The sequence below is a fragment of the Verticillium dahliae genome, genomic scaffold (genome assembly GCF_000150675.1).
Source record: "Verticillium dahliae VdLs.17 supercont1.4 genomic scaffold, whole genome shotgun sequence".
Classification (NCBI taxonomy): domain Eukaryota; kingdom Fungi; phylum Ascomycota; class Sordariomycetes; order Glomerellales; family Plectosphaerellaceae; genus Verticillium; species Verticillium dahliae.
In genome coordinates, this window is record NW_009276925.1 from 1573859 (window position 1) to 1597737 (window position 23879).

The 23879-nt window shown below is 56.3% G+C and overlaps 7 protein-coding genes across 7 annotated transcripts; 2 read left to right on the forward strand and 5 right to left on the reverse strand.

The window, feature by feature from the left end:
* Positions 1-60: 60 nt before the first annotated feature.
* VDAG_02850 (Nmr6p) lies at positions 61-2854 on the reverse strand (the record flags this gene model as incomplete). Its single annotated transcript, XM_009653503.1, has 4 exons — positions 61-247; positions 303-2434; positions 2489-2653; positions 2708-2854. 4 exons carry the CDS (start codon positions 2852-2854, stop codon positions 61-63), a joined length of 2631 nt encoding a protein of 876 aa, XP_009651798.1.
* Position 2855: 1 nt separating this feature from the next.
* Positions 2856-5081, forward strand: VDAG_02851 (uncharacterized protein; the record flags this gene model as incomplete). Its single annotated transcript, XM_009653504.1, has 4 exons — positions 2856-2946; positions 3566-4187; positions 4306-4637; positions 4690-5081. 4 exons carry the CDS (start codon positions 2856-2858, stop codon positions 5079-5081), a joined length of 1437 nt encoding a protein of 478 aa, XP_009651799.1.
* Positions 5082-5645: 564 nt separating this feature from the next.
* On the reverse strand, positions 5646-7020 carry VDAG_02852 (branched-chain-amino-acid aminotransferase; the record flags this gene model as incomplete). Its single annotated transcript, XM_009653505.1, has 3 exons — positions 5646-5987; positions 6102-6865; positions 6951-7020. 3 exons carry the CDS (start codon positions 7018-7020, stop codon positions 5646-5648), a joined length of 1176 nt encoding a protein of 391 aa, XP_009651800.1.
* A 1116-nt stretch (positions 7021-8136) lies between these two features.
* On the reverse strand, positions 8137-11006 carry VDAG_02853 (trehalose synthase complex regulatory subunit TPS3; the record flags this gene model as incomplete). The annotated part of the gene is made up of 3 exons (XM_009653506.1): positions 8137-8174; positions 8227-10901; positions 10984-11006. 3 exons carry the CDS (start codon positions 11004-11006, stop codon positions 8137-8139), a joined length of 2736 nt encoding a protein of 911 aa, XP_009651801.1.
* Positions 11007-15695: 4689 nt separating this feature from the next.
* VDAG_02854 (WD repeat-containing protein) lies at positions 15696-17588 on the reverse strand (the record flags this gene model as incomplete). Its single annotated transcript, XM_009653507.1, has 6 exons — positions 15696-15767; positions 15837-15963; positions 16021-16148; positions 16220-16725; positions 16788-17277; positions 17364-17588. The coding sequence occupies 6 exons, from the start codon at positions 17586-17588 to the stop codon at positions 15696-15698; spliced, it is 1548 nt and encodes a 515-aa protein (XP_009651802.1).
* Positions 17589-18142: 554 nt separating this feature from the next.
* VDAG_02855 (uncharacterized protein) lies at positions 18143-19525 on the reverse strand (the record flags this gene model as incomplete). Its single annotated transcript, XM_009653508.1, has 2 exons — positions 18143-19044; positions 19105-19525. 2 exons carry the CDS (start codon positions 19523-19525, stop codon positions 18143-18145), a joined length of 1323 nt encoding a protein of 440 aa, XP_009651803.1.
* An 817-nt stretch (positions 19526-20342) lies between these two features.
* VDAG_02856 (DNA mismatch repair protein mutS) lies at positions 20343-23820 on the forward strand (the record flags this gene model as incomplete). The annotated part of the gene is made up of 7 exons (XM_009653509.1): positions 20343-21065; positions 21117-21428; positions 21577-21846; positions 21896-21983; positions 22028-22428; positions 22489-22591; positions 23024-23820. 7 exons carry the CDS (start codon positions 20343-20345, stop codon positions 23656-23658), a joined length of 2532 nt encoding a protein of 843 aa, XP_009651804.1. The 3' UTR covers positions 23659-23820.
* Positions 23821-23879: the final 59 nt, after the last annotated feature.

A 23879-nucleotide genomic window follows, 5' to 3' on the forward strand; every position in this document is an offset into this window, starting at 1 on the left:
AGGTGTCATTTCACCAAACAGTGTAAACAAACCGCGCATGAATCCCATCGCTTCATCACATCACGCCCGGCTCTCGCTGTTGTCCCTCCAGATATGCGCATCCCCCAGGCTCAGAGAGCTCTCTGACGTGCCGGCGTGGTTGAGGCCTTGGTCAGGGGAGGCCTGGACGTCGACGAGCCGCTCCTGGCTTCCCGCCTCGGACGGCTGGGTCGGGGGAGGGTCCTGGTAGATCCAGGGGTTCTCCAGACTGCGCCGCGTCAGTCAGCTAGGTATCGCATAAAGCAAGAACAGTCACGACATACCGATAGGTGAGGCTCGGGTTCACAAATTTCATTCCCTTTTCCTTGTCCTCGTCAATTGTGCTGCCGCGCCTCAGCAGGCCATGCGACGGTCTAGGTCCGTCAAAGTCCTCGTCGTCAGCCACAGCCTCCTCGCCGGTGCCAGCTTCCGGCACGATCGAGCGAAGCGCGATGAAATATGTCAGTGGGACGAAGCGCCGGCTGAAGTAATAATTGTACCAGATGGTTAAGAAAATGAGAGGGAACGTCAGCACCGACTGGATGAAGGCCGACTCGAGGGCCATCTCGCTGATCATAACGACCTGGAAGACGAACAACCCCAGCACCACGCGGTTGCAGATGATGCGCCACGCACCACCGGTCGCATGCTGGGGCTGGTCCATGGCGTACAGAAGCTGATACTTGTAGGTGAAGTAGCCAAATGTAAAGTAGACGAGTCCAACCGTCAGAACCAGGTAGCCATATTGGATAACGCTGTACACAAGGCACAGGATGAAAACGAGCAATGCCGTCGGGAGGTAGAAGCCGTAGCTAAAAACAGGCGGCGACATGATCTGGGCGAAGTCGCGTGGCGTCTTGGCGCCCATGCGGTAGATCGGGTACAGCAAGACGCTGCCGACCTCTAGCAAGCGGAATGGGAACAGGCCAAGACCCTGCAGCATGATGAAGTTGGTGTAGAAAAAGCTGAGGTCGTTGATCTGTCCGGCTATGAAGCGCGCAAAGGCTCCCGTGTCGCGAAGCCCGTCTTGAACCCTTCCCACAACCTGGAAGATATTGATGGCGGTGCTCGAAATAGCGAACACTATGAAAATGTTGAAGAAGGAAAAGAAGAAGTTCTTTGAAATGATGGATAGCTCAACGTCGCCCTTGGAGATCATGCCTTGTTGGTACGACAAAAAGTCGTACAGGTACGGGACCGCAACGTTGAGCAACGAGACGAGGAGTGTCGGCAATCCTGTCTCTATCAGGGCGCGGAGCACAGGTAGGTCATCCAGCGTTGCCACAACATTCGGGAACCATTTCTTGAGGTTGCAAATGGTCAGGAGTCCGGCAAGGGACGCGACGGAGCCGATCCAGACGAGAGACAGCAGTGTGACAAAAATCGTAATGACCCAGGAGCGAAGCCGGCGGACGCCCCTAGGCGTGTACGTATTCGCCCAGATGACGTCTGACGGGGACGGTGCAGGTTTTGTGAGTAGTTGGCCGGGTCGGGGGTCGATACGGGCCTGGATGGCCATCTGACAAGCCGCAATCGAGTCCATGGTCACAAACGCCGTTGACGCGGCAGCGGGGGTCTTTTTGCGCGAGGCAATAATCTTGTCGTCGAGACGTCGGAGCTTCTCTTCGTAGTAATCAATCGCATCCGTCTTGCGGGTGCGAAGACCCAAGAGGCCGTACCGCAGCGTCAACGAGGGTCGCTGTCTCTCGATCAGTTCGGGTCGAATGTCCTCGTGGCTGAGCAGCCGTCCATTCTCGCCCGCGTCTTCCTGTTCATCGCTGTCGCCACTGCCAGATCCCTGGTTCTCCTCGTCTTCGATCCGGTTCGACCTGAGGCGTTGGATTGACTTTGGCAGAGCAGACTGCTTCCCCAGGTACACACTCCACGCCTCCTCAAGTTTGCGCAGCATGGCCTCGCGCTGCGCAACAAGGCCGTCCAGCTCCTTCCAGTTGCGACACAGGCTGACGGTCTCGACTTGGCCAATCTCCAGGCCCTCGATCAGTTCCTTGATCTTCTGCTCGTCCTTGAGGTTGGAAGGAAGCCCGGTCAACCTGAACGTGCGGTCGGTAATGGTAGACTGCGTGCCCAAGTACTCCTGGCGCACACGGATGACACGGAACGTCTCTTTATTCACAATGTAGATGGTGAGGGCTGTAAAAAAGTAGGTGAAGACGAGCCATGCCCAAAGATGGGCCTTGTCGTTGTTCTTTGCAACGGCGCTAACATGGCGGGATGGTTCGAAGGCGCCGTCGAGGCTGGCCTGGCCGTAGACGGTATGAAGCATGGCAGTGCTGGGGTGTTTGCCGTGGTGGCCAGAATCGCTCATGAAGTGTCGGTTCACCTGAAGGAGGACGGCATAGGCAAAGAAGGCCATGATCGACAGCAGGCGAATAGACATCTTGAAGAAGGACAGGAACTGGACCAGTCAGTCCAGGCATTCCTCACACGACTGCCGAGGAGTGCCACCTACAACAAAGGCATCAAGGCCTGCCGAGGCCAGAACTTGCTCCTCGGTGACCCTGAACAGTCCTGGAATCCATCCAAAGAAGGTGTCGGGCAACGCAGGAAGTCCGATCGTAGGGTCGAGGCGCCGTTTGCGCGCCGCATATAGGGAAGACCATCGTGGTCGCAAGATCTGGGAGACACACGGTCAGCAAGCAACGGTGACAGCGGGGAGAGTTTGACGCACACAAAAGGTGGTAAACGCTGAAATGCCAAGCACAAGCGACAGTCCCAGCTGGACAGTGATGTCTACGTTTCGGGGTCGGAGGTAGTCGGCACCATTGCAAGTTTCGTTTGTCTTCTTTTTTGTCGCATAATCAAATAGGTCGTCCATCATGACGTCGGCGCATTTCTCTGCGGCCAAACAGCAGAGAGGGCGAGGTCGAGCTTTCGACGGAGAGGTGTATCGCGAGGTAGAGGTCAGTGGTAGGTACTCGTAGGTGCGCTGATGGTGGCAGGTGACGCGGTGCAGCCAAGCGTGACCAAGATGAGAGACAAGACGGAGCTGCAGCTCGAGGTCCCCACTCATTCGGGGTGTGACGTAGGCAGACATCATCAGCCACGAACCCTGCCAAGCCACTATGCACCGCCTCTCCAGGTACTTCTAAGTTTGGACAGGTAGCCAGCCTGCCAGCATGATATGATGGCTCAGATGACACCCAGTTTGTGACATGTTCATGAACAATGTCATGGAGGCGGCCTTATTGCATGCAATCAGACACAATCAACACAATCGTGCATTCTGTGATGCCACTAAAGCAAGCGTCACTAGATGAAGAGACTGTCAGTGCTTGCTGAAGGTCTCGGAGGCAAGAGCATCTCAATCAAACTTGAAAAAAAGGGGCGGGGAAGTATCAAATACTGTTCACCTCATGCTCTGGATGCTGCCCTATAACAAGAGTTCAGTTAAGCAAGAGAAAGCTCTTTCTTCCCTTTTCTTTCATTATCAGACAAAATTTCAATACTGCTCTTTTCACACACTCAAGACCATTCCATCCAGTGCCACGCTAGTTCAAAGCATGCCTACTTCTTCCATGGCGTGAAGAGGGCCATCCTGAGAAGCCTCCAAATAAGGAAATCCTGGAGCACTACACTGTACTCGCGAGAAAGCCACCGGACGGCGACGACGGCGAGGGTGACAAGGTACAATGCGGACGACACCGCGGAGATGACGATGACGACGAGGAAGGACCTGGTGCCTCAATCATAGCTCGGGCAGGCACAGAATCCAACGCGCCAGAGGCAGGCACACTCATATCTGACGATGCTGAACGAGGAATGATTCATAAAGCCTTTCGGCCTCAAATCCGAATTTTTTTCTTCTTGATTTTCACTTGCCGCAAACACGACAGAGATACCGGGAACTGCAGCCCAGGTGCCCAATATCAGCATCAGGCCGAAACTTCGCCATACCCTCCTTCCCTTGGCTCGGAGGAAATCATATCGAAATCAATGTCGGCCGTCTCTGGTTCGGATGCCTCCGCAGGCTCTACCCTCCCTTCGAGCATCTCGGGAGTGGGAGACCAGCCTAATCTGTCCTCCATCGGTCACATCAACGATACGCCAGCCGATATCAAGTGGCCCGATCAGACCGACCACGATCTCATCGAGAGACGAGTTGCACAGGGCACACAGGACGGGCCCAAATTGGCCATGGCACCTCTGGAGTACGTTCTCCTTCCTGCCTATCCTATCGTCAGCCTCTGCCATCAATCGAGCCCATGAGCCGCGCCTCCCGTTGGCTGTTCCTTACCTTTTGGATGACTTGACACTGACTCTCAGCAGAAACTTTAGATTCAAGGGCCAGCCGTATGACCTGATCGTCGGCTTCCTGGTCAAAGGCGTTCTACACGTCTGGCGGTTACACAGGGAAGTCGTATATCCGAGATGCTATGCCGTCAAATTCCACGGAAAGCAGGATGTACGTTTGCAGTTCCTCGTTGCCCGTTTTGTCTCTGAAACTGACAATGCGGTGCCTTCAGTTGGAGCGTCGATACGCTCAGGGGTTGTGTCCTTTCAACACCGCCCCGGTGACGATTGTGGTGGTAATCCCGAACACCTGGGCGCCTCTTGGTATCAAACACCTCACCACATGTTCAGATCTATGTATCAAGAATGTGAGTCAGCTTCCCTGACGCCGTTCCTTCCTACGTACTGACGCCGACGAAGCCGGTCCCAGCGTCACCCTTACACCCAGGTTTACTCTCCAGGACTGCTTAACCTGCGTCAAACTGGGTCACTGGCTCAACGATACACTGCTTCAAGCATATGAAAGAGGAATGGGCGCCTTCCTCAACGAGCGGCTGACGGCCTGGCTGTCTGCTTATCCCGCGCCACCGCAGGGACAGCAGTGTTCGTCCGATGATGTTGCATGCGTCTTTGCCCGCCTTGCGTCGAAACCGTGGTACCGCGACATGCTGTTTGGTGAGTGTCTCGACGACCTGCGCATTCTTCTAGAGAAGAAACGCCAGTTGCTGCTGCAAGACTCTGCGTGGGCTCGGCGCGTCGAGGAGGTCCCGGAGCTTGGCGTACTGATGGGTATGGATTTGATTGAGCTGTAGAGTCGAATACGGCATGGGACGGTCTCTGACGGCTGCGACCTGCTATCGGATTGGGCCGAGTGACACTCCTCCTGGAGGCCACTCGATAGGTAGCTGTTAGTACTTGCTGCTCTTGCACGTAGCTGCCACACTTGGACCGGAGATCTGATTGCGTTGCTATCGCTCTGCAGAAATTGACATCCTTCATATGACTTGGCATTGGCATCTTGGGACGCTTTGGAAGCATTTCTTGGTACGAGTGACTGGTGAATACGAGCGGCCCAGTCCGGGGTAGCTGTCGGGTGAAATCGCAAGTGAGCAGCACATCCTCAATAAGGCTGTCGGACGAGTGGAACTCTCAAGTGAGCCATATCGCGAAGCAGTCCCTCGTGCAACCCGGAGATCATGGCGTCGGACAAGCTATTGGTCTACACTCAAATTGCAAGTCCGGTTTGTAAGCGTCTGCCACAAGCACATGGAAGAACTGGACATCAACAACAGATAGATTTTCCCTCCAAAAAAAAGAAAAAACAAAACTATCAGCACGCTGCCTTATTCTTTTTAAATTGAAATGCCAATCACCGCCTACGCGCCATTCGCCTCGACCACCACCTTGGCCCCATCCGCCTCCGTGACGGCAAAGCGCCAGCCAAAGGCGTCCTCGGCCTTGCCGGACTGGATGCCCTTGAGCGCGCCCAGCAGCTGCAGGCACACGGGGCCGGCGTCGGCCTGGGCGTCGGGGATAAAGGTGACCGTCTCCTCGCCGGGGGCCGGGGCGCTGAGGCGCGAGGCGCCGGCGCGGGCGGCGGACAGGGAGCCCGGGGTCGAGGGGGCGATGCGGCGCGTGATGGAGCGGATGGGGACGAGGCCGGCGGCGGTGCCGGCGGCGAAGACCTCGTCAAAGTCGGGGAGCTCGGTGTATTTGATCTGCGCGCGTCAGCGGCTGCGACGTGAGTGAGGGGGGGCGGTGAAGAAAAGAAGGGAGGAAGAGGGGGCAGAGGAGAAGGGAGAAAGAGGGGGCAGAAGCAGAAGGGAACGTACGACGCGCTTCTCGACGGCCCAGCCCAGGGACCGCGCAATCTGCTGGATGCTGTCGCTCGTGACCGAGTCGATGACGCACTGCGAGTCGGGCACGACGAGGGTGTAGGCGCCGGCGGTCTTCTTGGCGCCGATGAAGCCGCTCGTGCTGAACTCGTCGACCTCCTCGTGGCGGGCCGAGTCGAGGTGCAGCGTGATGCCGTAGCCCTCGGCGCGGGCCTTGTCGCTCCAGCGCAGGACGGGGGCGTAGTTGCCGCCGACCTTGGCGTGGCCGGTGCCGTGGGGGGCGGCGCGGTCAAACTCGTCGAGGATGAGGGCCTTGACGGGGTGGACGCCGTGGTAGACGCCGGTCGGGATGACGAAGACGGCAAAGGTGTACTCGTCGGGCGGCGAGAGGCCGAGCTGGGCGCTCGAGCCGTAGATCTGGGGGCGCACGTACATGGCGGCGCCCGTGGCGTGCGGCGGCACAAAGGCGGCGTTGAGGGCGACGGCGGCGCGGCAGGCGTCGAGGAAGGTCTGCTCGGGCACGCGGGGCATCGAGGCGACGTCGGCCGAGTGCTGGAGGCGCAGGGCGTTGCGGTCGGGCCGGAAGAGGGCGATCGTGTCGTCGCCGGGGCCGCGGAAGGCCTTGAGGCCCTCGTACGCCTGCTGGCCGTAGTTGAGGGCCGGCGCCATGCCGTGGATGCGCATAAAGGGCGACGCCACGAACTTGAGCGGCGTCCACTGGCCGGTCGACTTGCTGTAGGTGGACTCGATGTGGCCGTTGACTGGAGGTGCCGGCTGTCAGAAGAGAAGACCACAGGGTAGGGCCGTGGGACCTGAAGGCCTAGAGCCAAGTCATGGAGGGCGTACCTTCGCGGACCTGGAAGCCGACATTGGCCCAGTCAATGGTGTCCGTGGGAGGAGGAGGGAAGGCAGCCATCTTGAGAGGATGCTCTGGCGAGGCCGAATGCGGGGCTGAGGCGTCTGGATATTTGGTGATGGGAGAAGGTTGAAGCTCTCCCAACGTGGCAGTAGCTGTAGGTACAGGTAGGAATGGGTGGTTGAGGCGAAGAGGACAGGTTGGAGGCCGGCAGAGTCGGTTCGTGGAGGGGTATAATCTGACGAGAGTTTCTTCCAACAATTATGAAATGGCGTCAATTGGCCCGGGGGAGTCGAGTCTCACGGCAGCAAGGTTCCGGCTTCCGAGTCATTCGAGTCATTCGAGTCATTCGAGTCACCCCTCAACTCTGTGCCATCGAAAATCGAAAATGTTCGGGGGCAGCGCCGATGTCGGGCTGCGGGGTAGGAGGCATCTGGTGGAAGGCACCACCGCGCTGGGACATGCCTGGCTGGAGGGCTCTGCTCGGAGTGAGCCGAGCAGCCACAGGCCCAAGCTCAAGCTGCTCCTCCCGATGTTTGGGTACCTGACGTACCTACCTACCTGCCCTGCGTACTATGTACCTAGGTACCAGTAAGGCACCTCCAAGCTTCAGGGGCCTCGCACATGATGTCATCTCTCCTCCAACTGGTCTCTATCAACCTCCACAGATCCTTTCATCTTCAGTACATGTAAAATACGACACCACCCAGAAGCGAGCAAACCGAATTGAATAAATTCCACAAACCCACGCTCGGGCTCTACACCTACATGGTACTCGTGTGAGCGGTCAAGTGTAATGAGATGAGATCGCCGACACACACATTCTACACTCTATCCCATTGTCTCGTATGGCTTCCTCCAAGGCCTTTCTCACATCAACGTTGATGCATCCCGTCACATCAATCATATCGTTGCAGCGCATATTGATTCGGAACATCGACAATAGCGGGCCAAAGGAACGCAACTCGCCTGCCCCGCCCTGGCTTCATCTGTTGCTCCCTCCCCTCTTCATCGTCATCGGCGAGACCCGGCTCTGCGTGTCGACATGGTGATATTCCCTTTCTCCCCCCCCAACGCCGAGCAAAATCCAAATAAATCAGCCCTCCTTCCTCAATACGTTCCTCAGTCTTCGTGAATTCATCATGTCTCGGAGAAACACCGTTCTGGTTCGCTTCTCTAAATAGACGCAAGCCGCTCGAGGGCGGATAGGACACCTGTCCGTCGTTAGCATGGAGCACTGAGAAACGCCGTGCCGCGTCCACTCACCACTGACACCCTGCGTCAGGGTCGCCGTCGCTTCGGTGCTGCCACGCTTGCCCAGCGTCACCGTTGTGACCTCCTTAACCACGCCTTCGTCGGCAAGCGTGTTGGCCCACTTGAACACCTTTTCGTCGTCTCGCCCGTCGCCCACGACCATGAGAAAGTCGACCGGGCCCTTGTGCTGTTCGTCAGGCGCCATGCCCGCCTTGAGGTCCTCAAAGATGTGCTCCGCCGCCGTGCTCTTGGTCCAGTCGATTGGTTCGACAATGATGCACCCGTTGAGAGGGATGGCGTGCACGCGCTGCGCCTCGCACGCGTCGTTGACGTGGCTGGCGCAGTCGCTGGCCTGCCGCGCCGCAGAATCATAATCTTCGGCGCCCTTGTAGTGGAACACGAGGCTGCAGCGACGCTCCTCAATCACGGCCCCTGGCGTTCGCTCGAGGTAGTACGTCATGATTGACTTGACTGACGCCTTCCAGCTGCGAATCTGCTCGGCGTCGGCCATCACCTGCCACGTGCTCTTGCCGCAGTCCTTGAGGAAACACCCATTCTCCGCAATGAGGCCCAGGTTCGGCACGCGCCGGAAAGTGCGGTCGAGCTCCTCGGGTCGCCGCCCAGACATGACGTAGATGGTGTTGCGATCGTCAAGCAGCAGGTCATTGAGTACATCGACCGTGCGCTGAGGACTGACAGGGATAATCTGGTTCATCGGGCCCCAGCTGACTAGTGTGCCCTCGTAGTCGAGGATGAAGAGACGTCGCTCGCTGCGCTTGTACCGTTGCGTGAGCGTGCCGATCGAGAGACGCGGCACCGCCGTCTGGTCGCGCTTGTGCTGCTCCTCGTGCACAAGGTCAAGACGCGAAAGGAACTCGGAGAACCAGTGCGAACCCGTGTGATGCATGACGGCCTCATAGAGTTTGTTCCAGCGTCGCTCCTTTTCCTCATCGCTCATCTCGAGCGCTTGCTTGATGGCATCGGCGCATGCGCGGTAGTCCCAGGGGTTGACGGCGAGCTCGTGGCCGCCGAAGAGGGATGATGTGCCTGTGAACTCGGACAGGATCAAAGAGCCGTGCTTCTTGTCCGGCAGAACCTCGCCATCCTGGCAGAACAAATATTCGTGAGATGTCAGGTTCATGCCCTCGCGCTGGCTCGTGATCATGAGCGCGTCAGCGCACGTCAGAAGTGCGAGGTACTGCGGGAAGTCAATGTCCTGCTTGAGGTACACGACCGGCTGATATGCCAGATTGGCCCACGACGAGTTGACACGGGTGACAATGTCACTGACGGCGGCGTCAAGGTCGCTCTTCTCGCTGCTCGACATGGCCACTTGGATGAGGACCGTTTGGTTGCGCCACTGCGGGTTCTTGTTGAGGAACAGCTCATACGAGAGGAGCTTCTGGCGCACACCTCGAACGTGGTCAAGCTTGTCGCGGGCGACAATGAGCCGCTTGCCCTTGTACCTCTCTCTGATGGTCTCGATCCACTTCTTCACGCTGTTGTTGGCGCGGCGCTCCCGAATGTAGACCGGGTCAATTCCAATTGGCAAGTTCACGACATCGACAAAACGATCCTCGAGCTGAAGGCCGTCGGGCGTGGCCTCGGCACCCAAAAGGCGACTGCATGTCTGCTGGAAGTGACGAGCATACTCATGAATTTGGAAGCCGACGAGGTTTGCACCTAGCATGCCTTCCAAAAGCTGCTTGCGCACGGCGAGGCATCGGAAAACCTCGGAGGAAGGGAATGCAACGTGCAGGAAAAAGCCAATCTTGGCCTCGGGTAGTTTCTGGCGAACCATGCCGGGCACGAGCAGCAAGTGGTAGTCATGCACCCAAATGACATCGCCGCGCTTCCAGTTGGCAATGATCTTGTCCGCAAACGCCTGGTTGACATTGACATAGTATTTCCAAGAGTGATCCTCAAAAGCCTTGCTCTTGGGGTTGTCTGGGATCTGGTAGTGAAAGACTGGCCAGAGGATTTGTTTGCAGAAATGTGAGTAGTGGCCATCAAAGTCCTTGTCGGAAGCAAAAACTGTCAGCATGTCGTGATCGGTCGCTAGGTGGTCTTCGATGTCTTGCTTCTGCTGTGTTCCTTCGAGTGCGTCGGTAGGCATGCCGAGAGTTCCAACCCAAGTGTAGTCGCCCAATTTACCGTCACGAGCGGCGGCGTCGGCAGCATTGCGCAGACCGCCGTTCCCCTGATCCGCGTTGACAATCTTCCAATTGGCGTGCGCAAAGACGCGATCATGACTGTCACTGCGAGCAATAGCACGGGGCTGAATGACTCCCTGGCGGCCGAGCTCACGCGCCTTCTCCAGGGTCCGACTGTGCTCAGCAATCAGCGCTGGCGGCGGAGAGCTCGCTCGGGATTTTGGCTGGTTGGCGCTGCCACCCCATCGGGGGGAGCCCTTGTCGGCGGGCATACCGGCGTCGACGCTCTCGTTGCCGTCGTCGGAGAGAGGGATGCGGAAGCCATCTTCGTTGGCAAACAGGTCTTGCGATCCGTGTTCTTCGGTTGGGGTATCAGGAGGTGTCACTTCGGGGAGAGGCGTAAAGAGACTGGGTTTGTCGGCGCCGGTGAGGGTGGAAGGGCCCGGCTTCTTCGTTCGTTCTGAGCGCTCGGGGGCTGGCGTAGCGGTGCCGGGCTTGCCAGGCAGGTTGAAGTGAACTGTCTTGGGCAGAAAGCTGACAATGTCAGTATGCGCTGTCTTGACGGACCGGGCTTGCTCTGTGGTTAAGGATAGTTAGGGGTGCGGGACGAGCTTACAGCGTAGCGACAAAGACAGTCATGGTGGCTGACAGATAGACCCTACGGTCGCTGTGCTATGTATGTCTGTTGGAAGGGCAGGAGACGGGGGATCAGGCCTGACTCGAGGCGGATCAAGATGGCGGATGGTGGTGATGTTGACAGCGATCGATCGGATTGCTACGGAAACATGGGGTTGGATGTGAGGAAGGCGTTGCTTTATGCCGAGGTGATGAGATTGACAGTTGGCCCAAGGTCGTTTCAGAACGTTGGCAAGGTGCCGAAGTTGGCTGCTGACTATGGTGGCTGACGCTTGTCTTGACAATCGGTTCAAGGTGTCAAAGGCGCAGCATCTGTTGCATGTGACAACGCGGTAAGATTTCCGTCGAGGTGCGAGGATCGCACAGGCGAGCGCAATGCTCTCTGGAGGATAGCGCAGGTAAGGATCACGAATAGTATGGTTCGACGGGGATTGGATATGGACGTTTTGGGTGTGTGGTCGTGCGTGAGGTGGACGGTTGTATAAGGGCGCTTTTTCGCTTTGATGTTGCTCGTCTCGTCTCGAAAATTTCAGGTGGACGTCCGGGCCGGATGTAAGTAGATGGAGGGGCAGTGAAAATGGCACCTCAGGCTTCTGGGAAACGGGGAAATAGGCTTAGGCTTAGGCTGGGCTGCCTCCACTGAGGGGAAGCTCGAGCGGGCGTGGAGGAATGAGTAGTCCTTGAGAGGAAGGGGAGTTGCGGGCGGCTGGAGCCAGAGGCGGAAAAGTATACAGGGAACTTGGGAACAGGAGCAGGGTTCCGGTTTGGTGTGGCGGGACCCTACGTAATGGGCCGGAGCTTGTCTCACAGGGCGTCGTAGTTTGTGCCCTTTTTTTTTTTCCTTTGCTGAAGGGCTGAGGCTAGCTGAAAGGCAGCTGTTGAGATCAACGGGACGGGCGTTGCGCTCTCTGTGATGCTTTTATGACAAGTTACGATGCGATCGATGGCTGATGGCCGATGGCGATGATTTTGATGCCGGGACGTTTCTGCCTTGACTCGGAGTGGTATCACAGGCCAACGCACGAGGAGGCCCAGCACCGGGCCAGCGTGTCCGGATCGTCGGTTTTTCTTGCCTCTTCTCTGCGATGGGTCGTTTGCAACGCCGATGGGATATCACTGATTGAGGGTGCGGGATTTGATCCAATGGCACAGAGCAGAGCAGCAGAGGTAGGGCAGATGTGGTGATTGACGGCGGCAGCACCCGACGGTGTTGACTCCGGTTTTGGCCTTGGACACACCAGGAGCTTTTGGTCCGACAGGCAGGCAAGCAGGCCAGCAAGAAATCAAGGAACGGAACCGAGAGCAAGGCAAGCTAGCTGTGGAGAATAGGAACAGGCAGATGATGTGTTGATCGAGATCTCGGGTCAACTTGAGTTTGAGCCTTCAGAGGTAGAGTTACGGAAAGGATGAGAACGACATGATCAATGCGTGGCTGTTAAGCTGGGCCTTTCCATCTTTTTGAAGGGCAGGTGCCTTGGGTGGGCAGGCGTTGGAGGAAGCGGCTGCCCTGAGCATCCATGGTGTCAGCTTCCTCCTCACCACCAACTTGTCTTCACTTTCCCGAGTTATTATTGCAGTTGAGGTAGGTACCGTGGCTGCTTCCCGTTTCAAAGGCAGGTGCTAAAGAGACCTTGAAAAGGGTAGGTACCTAAGGTACCTATCTACTGCCCTCTTTCAGGTGTCCCACATCCCAAAACCTGCTGAGACCCTCCGAGGATCTTCAGCTCAATGGCCTTAGCAAGTGCCTGAACTTGACCAACATCGAGACATCAACATGCACACCACACCATCAAACGCCGGTCAAAGCTTGGTCTTCGCTGTTGACACTCGGGGCTAAACACCCGTATCAGCTCCGCTGAAGATCGGCAACGCTACTCTACTCTGCCTTCTGGACGTCTTTGGATGTGTCTCTTGCGTCTCTCGTCGTGTCGCCATATCATGTCACCACGACCTCGACTGTTGCACCTCTACCAACGCGATCCTCCTCCACAATCGATGCCACGGGATTGAAGCTCCGCTGCATCATGCCCCTCGTTCATCGACAAGCACTTTCCCATGGACCTCATCCTGTCATAAATGACAGAAGTTTACGCAGCCTGACGGGCAAAATGGTAGAAGCGCACTCACTCCGTGTCTCTTGCATTCAGACACTGTCGGCACATCAACAGCCGTTCTTTGTTGTTGGACCCAATCGACAGAAAGCCACGAGGCAAAGACATGCCATTCCAGTAAGGTAGACACGCGGCGGGTCTGGGCCTTGGCTGCGCCGTAGAGAGGTCCCAACAAGCCACTCTATCGACCATGATCTCCGTATTGGTTCGCATTTCCCGCCACAACGTTCGCCGTCGCCGATCACCACAATTCGAGGCACCAGCATCAAGTGTCCCAGGCAACTGGCAAACATTTGCTTCGGGTGGCATCGGCCACACCTCGCTGCCCCTTGATCGCCAGCCACTGGGGCCGCGTCGTGGTTGTGTTGCATGGGTTCCGACCTGCAGCTACGCAGACCTCCTCTCTGCCTCCCTATTCCCGTCCTACCGCTGTACCATTGGTGGCTGGCCAACTCCCGAGCTGCGAGTGGTCGCCATCGTTCGCTCGAACTGCCATGTTGTCCGAGCTTCACAAGCTTCTCTTAGCTCGCCTTCCAGGCCTTCAAGGCCACCCATTTGCCCCTGCAGAGTCTCTTGCAGAAGCAGGTATTCGCGCGCGTCCACCTGCGTCTGGCCGAGATTGGCGGGGTTGCGCCAGACGTGCAGCCCCAGCACCTTCGGCCCAGCCTTCCCACGCCATAAATGATCAGTGCACCGAATAGGCCCAAGAAGGGGGCGTGAAGATGCTGCATTGGGCGCCTTTGAGGAGGGAAAAAGAACGCTGACCTGGCGACCAGCTGTTGGCTGGGCCTAATTTAGCACCGACATCGTCAAGCGTTGGATTCATTCAGGCATGGCGGCGACGGGGTCGCTTGCGACGCAACTACCGCTACGTGTTTGTCCGTTTGACTGCATCATATGTAACCTGACAAAACGTAGACGAGGCTCACGATGCGGGGTATGATGTATCAGTCTATCTATCCATTGGATCGGACTAACACTGTGCTTGTTGGTAGCACGAGTCTCTTCTCATAAATGGACTGAGAACGCGCCTCTACCAGATGCGAGCACGTCGCCATTGGTCTGCGTGTCACAAGATTTCACCTACCTAGGTACGCAATCCAACCGCGATCCTACCTAGTGATCCGTCAACAAACGCCGCAGTCATTTTCGTCAGATATCTAAAAACAGCATGACTGGTTTTGTCGGCCTCTTCTCTCCTTCCTGCCGTGGGAAGGCCGGCAGCCTGGAGATGACGAGTGGCTGATACCGTCGCATGTTTGCCGCCTAATATCACGACTCGACATCACTTGCTGGCCGAATATCCCTCTTCTTGGGCCCCAGTCCAATCTCACAACTTAAAATGCCCGAGAGCACAGTGAGCCATATAACGCATAGGACAAACTCGTCGTCCAGTCGAAGTGCCGTATCTCACCCCGTGGTCCAACAGCTGCCCAGTTGTTGTCGAAATTGTCGCCCCTCTGTGATATCGCAGAGGTTCCATCCAGCCCCGCCAGCTTCGGGTCGGTCGCCCGTGTCCCAGGCGCCAAATGTACTACGTTAACGAGCAAGCTGTCGCCTTGCTATCACGAAATATCCCTCTCCTGGTTGAACGATGTCGCATCGTCCAAAGAAGCCCCGTGTTTCCCCGAGCGCGGTTCCTGGAGTTGTCAACAGCCTAAATCAGACACCCCCCCAGGATCTTCCACCACCCACCGAAAGGACGATGCCATCACCACAGCTGTACCTTGACTCGCCACAAGAACAAACACCATGACCAACCCCTCCACTCCTTCTCACAATGCTGCGCGATTTCACGTTACGCCATTTCGGGCCTGGTCACTCTTGTGCAACCACCAGGGAAATCTGACTCAGTTCTTTTCTCGGCCTCTTCATCTCCTCGTCCCAAGCAGTCATCACGGGTCATCGCCACGTCGACCACGACCATCTATACGGCTTCGCTCTACTTCATTTCCCCTTGACCCTTGCGACCCGGCGCCAGTCCCACCAAGTACCCTTGGCCCTTGGTCGTGCTCCTCCGCCCCTCCTTGCCCCCCCCCCCAGCCGCGACAGCCCTGTCATTTTGTGCGGCCCGACCCCGTAGTCTCTCCGCCTGCCCGGCGCAACTTTGTGATGACCATGCTGCAGCAATCTGTCTTTCGCCCGTTTCACATGCTAGGCTCCCCCCCCCAAAGAAGAATGAGGCTAAGCAAAGAAACTGGAGGCCTCGTTCCATGCGCTGTCAGGGTTGCTGCACATCCTCGCTCGCCTGGACGACCTACATACATATGTGCATGCAGAGACCCCGGCCTAGAACCGATGACACTGCTGGTTTATGTCTATTGGTGGGTGCTCGCGGGGCGTAGTCGTGTGTTTTGTCGCCGTACCGTCCGGTGTCACTCTGGACCTGCTAACAACTTTTTCTTTGATTCAAACCGCCTTGAGAGAAAACACAGTTCGTCTCCATGGGGCAGCGCTTCGTTGTCTGGCAGCCGACTGGCCGGCACGGAACGGAGGATTTGATGCAAGAGCGTCAAGGGGGTATATTTTGCCGTAAAATGGAGAGCCGAGGCCACGCGGGAGTGATACCCTGCCCAATCGTCTAGTTACACCATAGCCGAACCGCCTTGTCCTTTCCGCCGCTGCCGACCTTCTTGCCGTCGGGCGCCCAGTCCTGGAGAGCTATTAGTCAAAGATGTTTGGCAGAAGTTTTAGGCGAGGCCAGGAAGGGTAGGGTCCTTACCACTGCATAAACTTCGTCTTGGTGCCCGGGAAGGTCACGGACGAGCTTAAACGTAGACATGGACCACACCTTGAGGGTGGTGTCTCGGGAGCAGGTGACGAGGAGGCGCGAGTCGGCGGAGAAGGCACTGCAGTTGGTGTCAGAGATTGGGATCGAGAATATTATGGAGAGTGCAGGCACTGACACTTGGAAGACGGGACCGACGTGGCCGCGCAGAGTGGCCAAAAACCTGCCGTCCCGAGCGGCCCAGATCTTGGTGTGGTTGTCCCAGCCCGCCGAAGCAACGAGGTTTCCGTCTGGCGAGAAAGTGACCTTGAACATGCAATTAGTATCAATCGAATCTAGCGCCGTGTTAACAAGGGGGGGGGCCTCTCGCTACTCACATGGTTCACCTGCTTCTGGTGGCCGTTCATCTTGGCCACGGGCTTGGTGCCCTGCGACGGCGAGTGCAGGTAGAGCAGGAAGTCGTCGGACGCCGAGATGAAGCGCTCGTCAATCTTGCCCTGGACCTTGGCCACCTTTTCGAACCGCTCCTTCGCCTTGGCCCTCTTGCCCTCGTCAGTGTCAGGAACGGGCGTGTGGTCGAAGAAGCCCGTCCGCAGCACATGATCCGTCGACAGTGCAATGTGGTTGACCCAGTGCGCGTGCGCCGTGAACGTCTGGACGAGGGTGCCCTTGGCCGCATCCCACGCCCGGATCGTCTTGTCCTGGCTGCCGCTGAAGATGAGGTTTGTGCCGCCCCACTTGACGCAGGTCACGCTGGAGCGGTGGCCCGAGAGGACATGCTCCGTCTTGCCCGTGTTGGCGAGCCAGACGCGAATGGTGCAGTCCTTGCTCGCCGATGCGAGTCTCGGCGTGCCGTCCGTCCACAGGAAGTACGGCTGCCATGCTGGGCGCTTGTTAGTCTCAGGGAGAAAGAGAGAATGTGTGGATCGGTCCTCCCCAACGTACCGATCTGCGTGATCCATTTCTGGTGGCCCGTCAGCGCACCGCCGCGCGCGACACCCTTCTCGGGATCCCATAACCTGATCGTCTTGTCCATGGAGCCGCTGGCAATGATCTTGGCGTCCGGGCTCCACGCGACGCAGAGCGTCCAGCCCGTGTGGCCCGTCATCGTGTGCTGCGGCGTGCCCGTCTCCGTGTTCCATATGCGCACCGAGTTGTCGCCCGAGCCCGTCGCCAGCCGCGAGCTCGTCGCGGGACTGAACTGGGCCGCCAGGATGGCCTGGCCGTGGCCCGGTATCCTGTGCGCCATGCGGCTGACGGCCTGGACTTTGAACACGGCCTGCGGCTCGGCCGTCAATGTGACCGTCGTCTCGAACGGGTTCGTGACGCCATGGCTGCGGAGGAGCTCGAGGAAGTTGGCGGGCCACGTGTCGACGATGATCTCCGAGTTGGGAATGTTGATGCGGAAGCGGTAGGGCAGGTAATCTTCGCGGTCCTACGGTTCAGCACGTCAGTAAGAAAGCTACCAAGCGCAGTGAACCGCTGAAGCCCTTTTGTTCTCGGGTTTTCCCCCCTTCGTACCTTGTCTAGTAGCGTGTTGACGAGAAGACTGAGGTTCTTCTCCGAGGCGTCGGCGAGGGGGACCTCGATGACCTCGGCGAGCTGTTTGCCGTCGCCGTCGACGAAGCGAGCCTTGAACGAGCCATCCTCGCCCGGCGCGACAGCCGTGACGTCCTGCTGGATCGTTGTTCGCTCGAGTTCTTCGCGCCTCTGGCGTTTCGAGGGCGGGGGGAGAATGGTGGCCATGTCGTGCGTTCAGGCTGGGTCCTTCTCGCGCAGTGAACTGTCGCACGGTAACTTCTTCGTAGGATTCCGTGTTCCGACGGTTACTGAATGTTCCGTTGGCAGAATCTCACAGCCAAGATGGTCTGCTGCAGAGGAGGGGCTTGAGGAACGGTGAAGGCGCAAGTTGTCGATGCCATTTTTTGGTGGGGCACTCGAAATTTCAGAGGAGCAAGCGGCATGTCGGCCATTACATGTCCGACATTTTTCTTTTGGCGCATACTTCCTGGCTACAAGCTAAGACAACGACAACACCACTAGAGCCCTACCTTGCCCATGCCTTGGGACAATCGACGCCCTGGACAATTTCCGTGCCCATGAAAACTGTCATGAATAGAATAAAAACCTCCCTTTCCAATCGTGTTGAGCTCCGAATTTCCCTGAATAAACGTAGAGTGACCATGGAACTCTTCCAGTCACCGCCAATGCTAAACGCCACCGTTTGTCCGTCCTGAGACTCCTTCTTCCTAATTTTCCTTCGCTCATACCCATTCGTCATTCCATCCGAAACGCAACCTTCACGACGCACCGTTTGGGTTTCCCTTGGAACCTCCTTTTGGCGGCCGTCCTCGTCGTTTGGTCGGTACCGTAACTGGCGTGATGACCGCGCTCGTCTGCTGCGGCGTGCCCGCGTAGTGCCGAAAAATATTCTGGGCGATGGGCGCCGAATGCATCCCGAACTGAGGCACGGGGACGGGCGTCTGCTGGACGGGCGTCTGTTGCATTGGCGACTGTTGGACCGGCGTTGCCATGTGCTGCTCCCTGTTCATCTGATTGATTTGTCGCCGTCGCTCCGCCGCCTGCGCCTGTTCCTCCTCCTGCGTCTGTTGGAAGGGGTGCTTTGGGGCACCGCCCATTGGCGCGTACTGGGCCATGGGGTGCTGCTGATGCTGTTGGTGGTGGTGCTGTTGCTGCTGATGGTGATGCACCTGTTGCTGAACCTGCTGTTGTACTTGGTGCTGCTGCTGCTGCGCGTGTTGTTGCTGTACCTGCTGTTGCTGCGCTTGCTGTTGCGCCTGCTGCTGTTGATGCGCCTGCTGCTGCGCCTGTTGATGTTGTTGTTGTTGCTGCTGCTGTTGATGCTGTTGTACCTGGTGCTGCTGCTGCTGCTGTTGATGTTGCTGTTGCTGGGATTGTTCGGCAACACGCCGTCGATTGCCCTCCTCGATCTCTTGGTGCTTTTTCTCCTGACGCGCCTGCCGTTCCTGCCGCTGGAGATCTTCGTTCTCGACGGCGTAGATCGCGGCGATGCGCATTTGCATCTGCGCAAGGTTACCGATACGTTCCGGCTTAGACATTCTCCGGTATTCGCCCTTGAACTGGTGGAAGGTCTCGCCCGTGAGGCGCATGGCCGACGAGGACACCCCCGCTACAGCCAGCGCCGCTTGTGTATCCGGGTCAAGGGTCGGCGCTTCAGGCTCTGCAAACGTCGTGTCAGTACGATCCAGAAAGACGTATCGATTCAAACGAGACTGCATACCTTCGTCAGGATTCACAATCTCGGCATCACCATCCGCGTCAGCCTCCTCCTCATCAGAAGGCGGCTCTGGCGTCCGGGGCTCATGGTTGTGTTGATCGCAAATCACAGTCAGGACCCAAGCGCCAAGCGTCTTTCGATTGACGGCTTTGGCCCGCCAGGGGCAGTTGGTCTTCTTGGTCGTCGTCTTGAGCTGGGTCGCGGTGCACTTGTAGGGCTGGCCCCCACGGTCGCATACCAAGTCGCAGCGAACGACCTCGCTCCCCTTCTCGTAGTTTCCGGCGACCTTGTTCCTGTGCGTGCGCGACTTGACGACCTTGTAGCCGTCCTTCTGCATCGTCGCCTTGAGATCCTTGAAGAGGTCGTCAAAGGTGGGAAATGTTTGGCCGGAGCCTATGTCGACAGACCCCAGGATGCCGAACATGGTGGCGGTCGGGACGCGCGTGTCTGCGTCAGAGACAGCGCCGACGGTTCGATGAAGTGGTCGGGTGACGAGCGCCTCGGGGCGCAATCGTATCGTTGTTCGACACGTTCGACAGCGACGCGACAGGCGTCTGATCCTAGCTCGTGATCGAGTGAAGAAGCCAGGGCACCTCGGCGCAGTGGGAAGCTGTGCGGATTGATGCAACAGCCTGTGCAGAAGTCTGTCTTGAGCTGGGAGGACGAGAGTGGATATGGGGAGAAATGCCCGCCCGTGGATTGGCTGCTTGGTGGGGAGCCGCTGCGTCAGTTCGCTCAAGTTGTCTGCCTCGCTGAATGTGGTTAGCGCATATACATTCCACAACAGGCAAGGCCTCCTCGGCCTATCCTTGCCTCCTGGGCATGCACGTCCGAATAACGACCTCCGGTGAGGCAGGCACTGTAGCCACCAATACTCGCAGAGCTCTTTCTTGACATCGCACAGGCAAATACGCGAGGTGACTCTTGCTGTGAATACCTAGGTTGCCACTCAATGCACGATGGAGGCAAGTGCCGTTCACTTAAGATACTTACTGCAAGTGGATGCGACTGCCTAATCTGAAATCTTCCCTTGGAAGCAAACCTTGGCATTTGGCAGACGTTCTTTCAATCGAGGACGTCGCTGCTAGCTACTCATCCATTGACTGGAGTAGATCTATATACAGCATAGAAGCCTTCTTGCTTCAAGACAGGCGTGATTCCCAAGTTCATTCTGTCCCCCTGTGATGCCTCAGTCGCAGCTCACACAGAGCCCCGTTCCGAGGAGGCAGCCAACAACCACGATGGCGGCAGCATCTCGTGGCTTCGAGTCATCCTCCTACTTCGATCCCAGTCTGAGCAACGAAGCATCCAACGTATCGAGAGGCAACTCTGCATCAAGTTTCAGCCGAATTCCTCTGTACGAAGACGATGCTCTTGGCCATTCTCCCTTGCGTGATGAAGAAACGCCCGCTTCACCCAACTCGCAGTGGACCTCCAACTCAACATCAGCTCTGGCCCATCAGCCAGAGCAGGTTGGCTCAGCATCCACGATCCGGGCCTCGAGTACCGTTTCCACTGTCCCACACACTGCTTACACCAGTCGCCGATCCCAGACTCCTTTTCTCCGTGGGGACGAGGGCCGCCACGTCATATGCGCTGTAAGCGAGGCGCGAGGTATAACACCATCAGTCGGGGTAGCCTTCGTCAATATTGCTACTGGAGAGGTCATTCTCAGTCAAATCAGTGACAGTCAGTTCTACGTCAAGACCTTGCACAAACTCAACATGCTCGAGCCATCGCACATTCTCATGGTTCCGTCTGCTTGCGCACCGAACCCATCATCCTACCTATACTATATGATTGAACAACATGTCGCTAGCGCAAAGATTGTCCCCTGGCATAGGAAGTTCTGGTCTGAGTCGGCCGGATTGGATTACATCAGTGAATATGCCCTTCAAGGAGATGCAGAGGCAATCCAGGTCGCCATTCAGGGCAACTTCTTCACAACTTGTGCCTTTTCTGCGGTCTGTATTTTGTTGAAGGTAAATCTATGATGTAATCTGACGAGTCTCTAGGTAATGAAGCATCTCGAGGTTGAGCTTTCACTCAACATCGTCTCGCACACAATGCGTATCCGCTATGAACCATCCGACCATACCATGATGATTGATGTGTCCGCTATCCAGTCGCTTGAGCTTGTACAAAATCTTCGGAATTCAAGATCAAAGGACTCTCTCTATGGCCTACTTAACCAGACCATAACTCCAATGGGTGCTCGGAAGCTCAAAAGTGACATATTACAACCAACCACCTTGGTGGAGGATGTTCTGAAATGGCGATACGAAGCTGTAGCGGAGCTGACCTCATCGGAGGATATGTTTATTGGGGTGCGGAAAGGTATGCCATCATTCATTTTGCTTAGACATCCCAGGCTGAGCCCAGCAGCTTTGAAGGCATTTCCGGACGTCGAGCGGCTACTGTCGAAGGCAAGTCCTGATCAAGTCGCACATTAGCATTTTGTACTAATTCCTTCAGTTGGTCATCATCCCGCGGAGACCATCGACCGAGGCATCCGAGTTTGCTTTGAACCAAGTCATCATGATCAAAGCGTTTCTGGCATCTGTTCCCAACATATACCAGGCACTTGGTCCTGCCCAGTGCCATTTGCTTGTCAAAATCCGTGATCTATGTCGACCAGAGATGACGCAACAGGTTCAGGACCTCATCTCAGAGGCCATCAATGCCGACGTGACGTTGATGAAGTCGCCTTTGGAGATGCGTAATGCCCGAATGTTTGCTGTCAAGGTAATACGCTCCGCAGCGTCACTCGGACGTGATACTAACGAGGCCTCAGTCAGGTTACAATGGTCTGCTCGATGTCGCAAGACAGACATACAAAGAGTGTACCGAGGACGTCCACAGATACGTTGCTGACTTGAATAGTATGTCTCCTCCCCTAAAGCCCGATTATCCTGACTTTGCACAGAAACCTATGAACTAGATGCCAAGCTCAAGTATGACACCACCCGAAGATACTGGCTCCAGCTTAAAGCAGCAGATTTTCAAAACCGCGCCATTCCGGACGTTTTGGTGAACCGGGTCATCAAGAAGGGCCACATTGAATGTCTGACTCTCCAAATGAAGAAATTCGATTTCCGCATCGCAGACTCCGTGACAGAAGCCATGGGTATGGGAGACCAGGTGGTTCAAGAAATGCTCGACTCTATTCGAACTCAAATTGAGCCAATGTTTCGAGTCTGTGACGCTATTGCGCTACTTGATATGTTGGCATCATTTGCGCAGATTGCCATTCTGAGAGACTACGTGCGGCCTGTCATCAGTGACACTCTAGGACTGAGGGCGGCACGACATCCGATTCTGGACAAGGTGGGCCTGGTCTCACAGTTTCGCTTTCGTCGCCATTCCTGCTGATCATAATGGTCCTAGAATCTCAATGATGAATTCGTCCCGAACGATGTGTTTTCGAAAGAAGAGTATCGTTTCCAAATCATTACAGGCTGCAACATGAGCGGCAAGAGCACTTATATTCGTATGATTGCTTTACTACAGGTGATGGCCCAAATCGGCTGCTTTGTCCCTGCGCGTTATGCATCGTTTCGCATCATCCATCACATCTTTGCACGTCTTTCCACCGACGATTCTATCGAGGGGAATCTTTCCACATTTTCGTGCGAGATGCGAGAGATGGCATTCATCCTCAGGTGACCGCAACGCGACGGAAGCCACGGAGCACGGCTAACAGCTCTTCAGGAACGTCGAAAAGAACAGCATGGTTATCATTGATGAGCTTGGACGTGGCACAAGCACGCGTGACGGACTGTCCATCGCACTTGCTATGGCGGAGGCCTTGATGCGAAGCCGAGCCTCGGTTTGGTTTGTGACGCATTACGACAAGCTAGGTAACGTTTCTTTGTACACACCATATGCTTTTCTTCAATCGTTGACGTGAACATGGTCGTAGCTGAAGTACTTGGCAATCGCTTCGGAGTAATTAACCTTCATCTTGCCACGAGTACATCGATGACACCTCACGAAACCCCAAAGATGACAATGCTCTACACTTTGAGCTCAGGAAGGGTGCTTGACGAGCATTACGGCATCACATTAGCCAAAGCTATGGGATTCCCAGATGACTTCTTAGAAGAGGCGGAGAGAGTCTCAAGAAGTTTAAAACAGCAGCGCGAAGCCAACAGGCAGAGCCCGGAGGTTCACAGAAGAATCAGTCGGCAGAACCTCATCTTGAACCTACACGAACAACTCAAACAGGCCTATGCATCGCAGTTGGATGAAGAAGCACTGTCCCTTCACCTAGAGAAGCTACAAGAGGAATTCATAGCCCGGATTGAGGCTATTGAAGGTGATAGTGACACCGAGTCGGAACCACAGACTCTTTCACCAATCCAAAGTGCGACATCCGAGCCATTAATGTTCGAAGACGCACCTGCAACGAAACAAGAGGAATTTAGGATGGTTGATCTATCCGAGGATGTCAATGATACAGAAACGAACGACATGCCTGCTTCGCCGTTATGGAGTGACATTTTTGAGTCTGATGAGGTTGATGAATCGTCCCGAATGATGGACGTGGATGGATGATATGCTCAAAGTCAATGGGGCTTCTCTGATCGAGTATTGCTGAGAAGTGTATTGAAGGGTTCAAGTTGCTGTTCTCCTCTGTACACTGACACTGCGGGATGGGGTTAAGGTCTGAGAGTATCTCGAATAACCTTGAAATGCCATGCAGCGTTATTCTACACTCAAACTGACGAAACGTCTGCTGCCTACGAAATACATGATGTGTACGGTCATAATAAGCC